At 41.4% G+C, this 4030-nt stretch overlaps 1 protein-coding gene across 1 annotated transcript in view; it reads right to left on the minus strand.

The window, feature by feature from the left end:
* Window positions 1-4030, minus strand: part of LOC114023349 (probable G-protein coupled receptor 141) — a 6487-nt gene continuing 2457 nt past the window's right edge. Inside the window, 1 exon segment of the mRNA XM_027835960.1 lies at window positions 1-1170. Within this exon segment, the coding sequence (XP_027691761.1) occupies window positions 230-1162 (933 nt within the window). The 5' untranslated portion in view covers window positions 1163-1170 and the 3' untranslated portion in view covers window positions 1-229.

Below are 4030 nucleotides of genomic sequence, written 5' to 3' on the forward strand. Positions count from 1 at the left end.
AGGCTGAAAAGCCGGTCTGAATGCCAAACCGAGGTGTTGTATTTGGCTCTACAGGTGAACAGGGAGTCCTTAATAGGGATTTTGGGAAGCCACATTCTCTTTCATTTGCCTTTCATCCTCACACCTCTTTGCAGCAAGGCAACTGGGCCAGGTTAACATAGCAACAGCCTTCAGCTACTCTGAGGGCAGGGCTAAGGCCTCTTCTGCTATTCTATTAATCAATCTGCTTTTAGACAAAACCACCAAATACCAGCAGCCCAAAGTAAGCGTTCCAACGGGCCAGTCTGCTTATGAAGCACATGTCCAGGCAGCAGACAGTCGTTAAAGCCTTGCAAATTTCACCATAGAGAATTAATTCAGGTTTTTTGTTCTGGAAATAATTTTGAATGAAGAAAACCCGAAAGGTGTGATGTGGTAGGAAACAAACAATAATTACCACCAAGAAAAAGAAACTATTGATATGAGCTCGAAACTCTTGGTGTGTCAACATTTCAGGCCAGAGCGTTTTGGTGAGTTGGGTGATGACAACCAGCTGAATCAGGGAGAGGATCAAGACTGTCACCATGATAATGCCAATCATGCAGTAATTGATGACAATCACTGGCGTGTGGTTGAGTTCTTGGTAGAACTGAAAACAGTGATGCTGAGAAGAGTCCATATGGGTGCCATATTAGAACAGAAAAATCAGGGAGAAAATGAGCATCCCCACCAACCAGATGGCAACACTCAAGGCTATCACATGGCACTTCTGTAATTCCTGCAGGGGGAACCTTTTAAAGTAAATGAGTAAGCGTATGACAATGATGGCCACATAGAAAACAAAAGTGAAGTACATATGGAAATGTACCATGCTGCTGATGACCGGGCAGATGAACCAGCCAAACTTCCACTCCAACAGAAAGTAGTAACTGAGGCGGAATGGAAGACTGAGCAGGAGGATGGAATGCAGCACGATGATGTTGGCGATGATGACGGTGATGATGGACTGGGAATTCCTCTGCAACAAGACATGGGACATCATGATGGTGCTGGCTGTCCCTCCTAACAAGACTATGCTATAGAGTGTGGCCAGCACCCTCCTGCAGTGGTCATCACAATGGGCTGGGTTTTCCACGGTTTCGTTGGAGACATTGCGCTGGATGGTCATATTGTACAAATCCATGTTTTCTCCTAAGGGAATACCAAAAGAAATTGTAAAAAATCTTAAATATCTAATTTTGAAAAAAAAAAGTGTAAAAGTTTTGAATGGAGTAATCCTAGGACAAATCTCGTTGAAGGCAGCTCTCGATTTTCTAAAGTATTTGAGGGGACCAAAAGCATGGATAATACAGACAATGGAGATTCATCCAAAGATGAAGCTTATTTGTAGGTGTGAGCATAGACCTGTCTTATGGACATCAGAGTGGAAGTTCTAACTGCATTTCTAAGTCAACACCCCCCGCACTCACACACCCCTAAGTTTTTTGGTCCTAGCAACTTTTTTGGATCACCCTCACTGTTGGGGGATAGTCCATAACTGATAAATGGTCAAAGGATATGAACAGACAGCTTTCAGACACAGTAATCAAAGCTATCTATAGTCATATGAAAAAAATGCTCTAAATCATTACTGATGAGAGCAATGCAAATTAAAACAACTCTGAGCTACCACCTCACACCTGTCAGATTGGTTAATAAGACAGAAAAGGAAAATGACAAATGTTGGAGGGGATGTGGGAAAATTAAAACACTAATGTACTATTGGTGAAGTTGTGAACTGATTCAACCATTCTGGAGAACAATTTGAAACTATGCCCAAACGGCTATAAAACCATGCATATGCTTTGACCAAGCAATACTACAACTAGGTTTATGCCAAAGAGATAAAAAAAAGGGAAAGTATCTATGCATATAAAATATTTATAGCAGCTCTTTTAATGGTGGCAAAGAATTGGAAACTCAAGGGATCTCCATCAATGGTTGAACAAGTTGTTGTATGTGATAGTGATGGAATACTATTGTGCTTTAAGAAATGATGAGCAGAATGCTCTCAGAAAAACCTGGAAATATTTACATGAATTGATGCAAAGTGAAATGAGCAGAACCAGGCAAACACTGTACACAGTAACTGCGATATTATATGATGATCTTCTGTGAATAATTTAGCTACTCTCAGCAATACAATGATCCAAGACAATTCTGCAGGACTTATGACGAAAGGTGCTGTCCATCTCTAGAGAAAGAACTGGTAGAGCCTGAATGCAGATCAAATATACTTTTTCTTTACGTTCTTTATTTTTCTTGGATTTTTTGTCTGTATTTTCTTTCACAGAATGACTTACATGGAAGTGTGTTTCTCATGACTACACATGTATAACCTATGTCAAATTGCCTGCCTTCTCAATGAAGGGTGGAAGAGGAGAGAGGGAGAGAATCTGGAACTCAAAATTTGAAAAAAAATGTTAAAATTGTTTTTACATGTAATTGGGAAAAGAATAAAATATTAAATAATGAAAAGAAGATTTTCAGTTTTAGGGAATCAAAAGAAAAGAACTGTTTTGGATCCTGTAGGGGAAGGAGGCAGCTGCCATCCAACAACCAAGGAGTCTTCCCAGAGCCCTTCTTCCATTCCTTACAATAGGAGATCCACTCTCAGGAAGACAGACGAAAGACCCTTCCCTCTAGAAGTTTACAATCTGTTTGGGGAAGTAGATTCTAGCCCCACTAGTAAGGACTGTCATAGGGCATTCTCTGGTTAGGATAAAATTTTATGTCCTGCACCAGGGATTGGGTGTTTTTGGAGTTCCAAGCAGGGAGAGACAAGTGTAAACTGGAGTCATTCCATGAGACTTCCAAGGGAAGAAGGATGGATGGTGAAGAGTGAGAGAATGGGCAAAAGAGTAAAGACAGCTACAGGGGGCTATTGGGATGTTGAAGGTGAGGAACACTAATCAGACTTCCCTCCTCCAACCTCCCCAAGCACTTAGCAAGCTCCTCTCTCCTATTACGTTCTGGTGCATTTGTAATATTTAAGCACATCTCACCATTTACGTTATTAGAACATAAATGCTATTAAAGGTATGGACCCGGTCTGAATTATCTGTGTATCTCCCTAAGCTCCTAGCACTGTGTACACTTTATTCAGGTACTATGTAGGTGTTGAATAAATGTTTGAAAACATGATTGGGCAAATGATCCTTGCTTCTTAATGGCTGGACAAAAGTCTGGTAAGGAATTTACCCTTGACTCCATTGCCTTCTTCCCACTACAAGGCAGACCAATATACCATGAATTCTTTTGTTAGGAACCAATTGTCAAGTGCTTCGGGTCTTCAGATACGGATTCTTGGGGTATTTTAGGGTGACCCTCAATACGGAGGCAGAAAGAATGCCCCTAGACTGTGTGGGCCAATCAAATGCTGTCCTCGGGGGAGACCTGGGCCTCTTATTTCTCCCCAGAGGAGAGCTGAGTCTGCTTCTGGCATAGGCAACACCTGAACCTTTACTCCTGACCCACTCCACCCCCTCCCCCATCCTGGGGAGCTGTGATGCCAGACTGGCAGGATCCTGGGCTTTCCAGATGTCCAACACACTTTGCGTGTAACCCTGGGACTGTCGCTGGATGGTCTTCTTAAATGTAAACCACAGAAATATTACATAGGGTGAGGCACACAGGAGAAACTGATTCTGGGTTTCAAAGAATCTAATCAAGCAAACAACCTAGGAGAAGTTATTTGAAAACTGGATATAGCTAATTGTGTGGAAAATCAAACAGAGCTGGTCTGGTGAGGTAAATTTTAAAAAGTGAATGTCACTGCAAATGAACACCACATTTTCCCAACTTTTTATAATACAGATGAAATCTTACTAGTTTGTTTTCTCCCTTTTTCTTTTAGAATGACCCTGAGAGCAAACATCACTTACAAGTACAATTTCTGAATCTCTCTTACACTCAGTGGTTTAAAGCAGAGTTGGATTATTGATGTGTATGTGTGTGTGTGTGTATGTATAAGGTGGGGGCATGTGTATGAATGTAGGGGGGCATATGTGTA

The sequence above is a fragment of the Vombatus ursinus genome, unplaced genomic scaffold (assembly GCF_900497805.2).
Source record: "Vombatus ursinus unplaced genomic scaffold, bare-nosed wombat genome assembly UNPS02014817.1, whole genome shotgun sequence".
NCBI lineage: Eukaryota > Metazoa > Chordata > Mammalia > Diprotodontia > Vombatidae > Vombatus > Vombatus ursinus.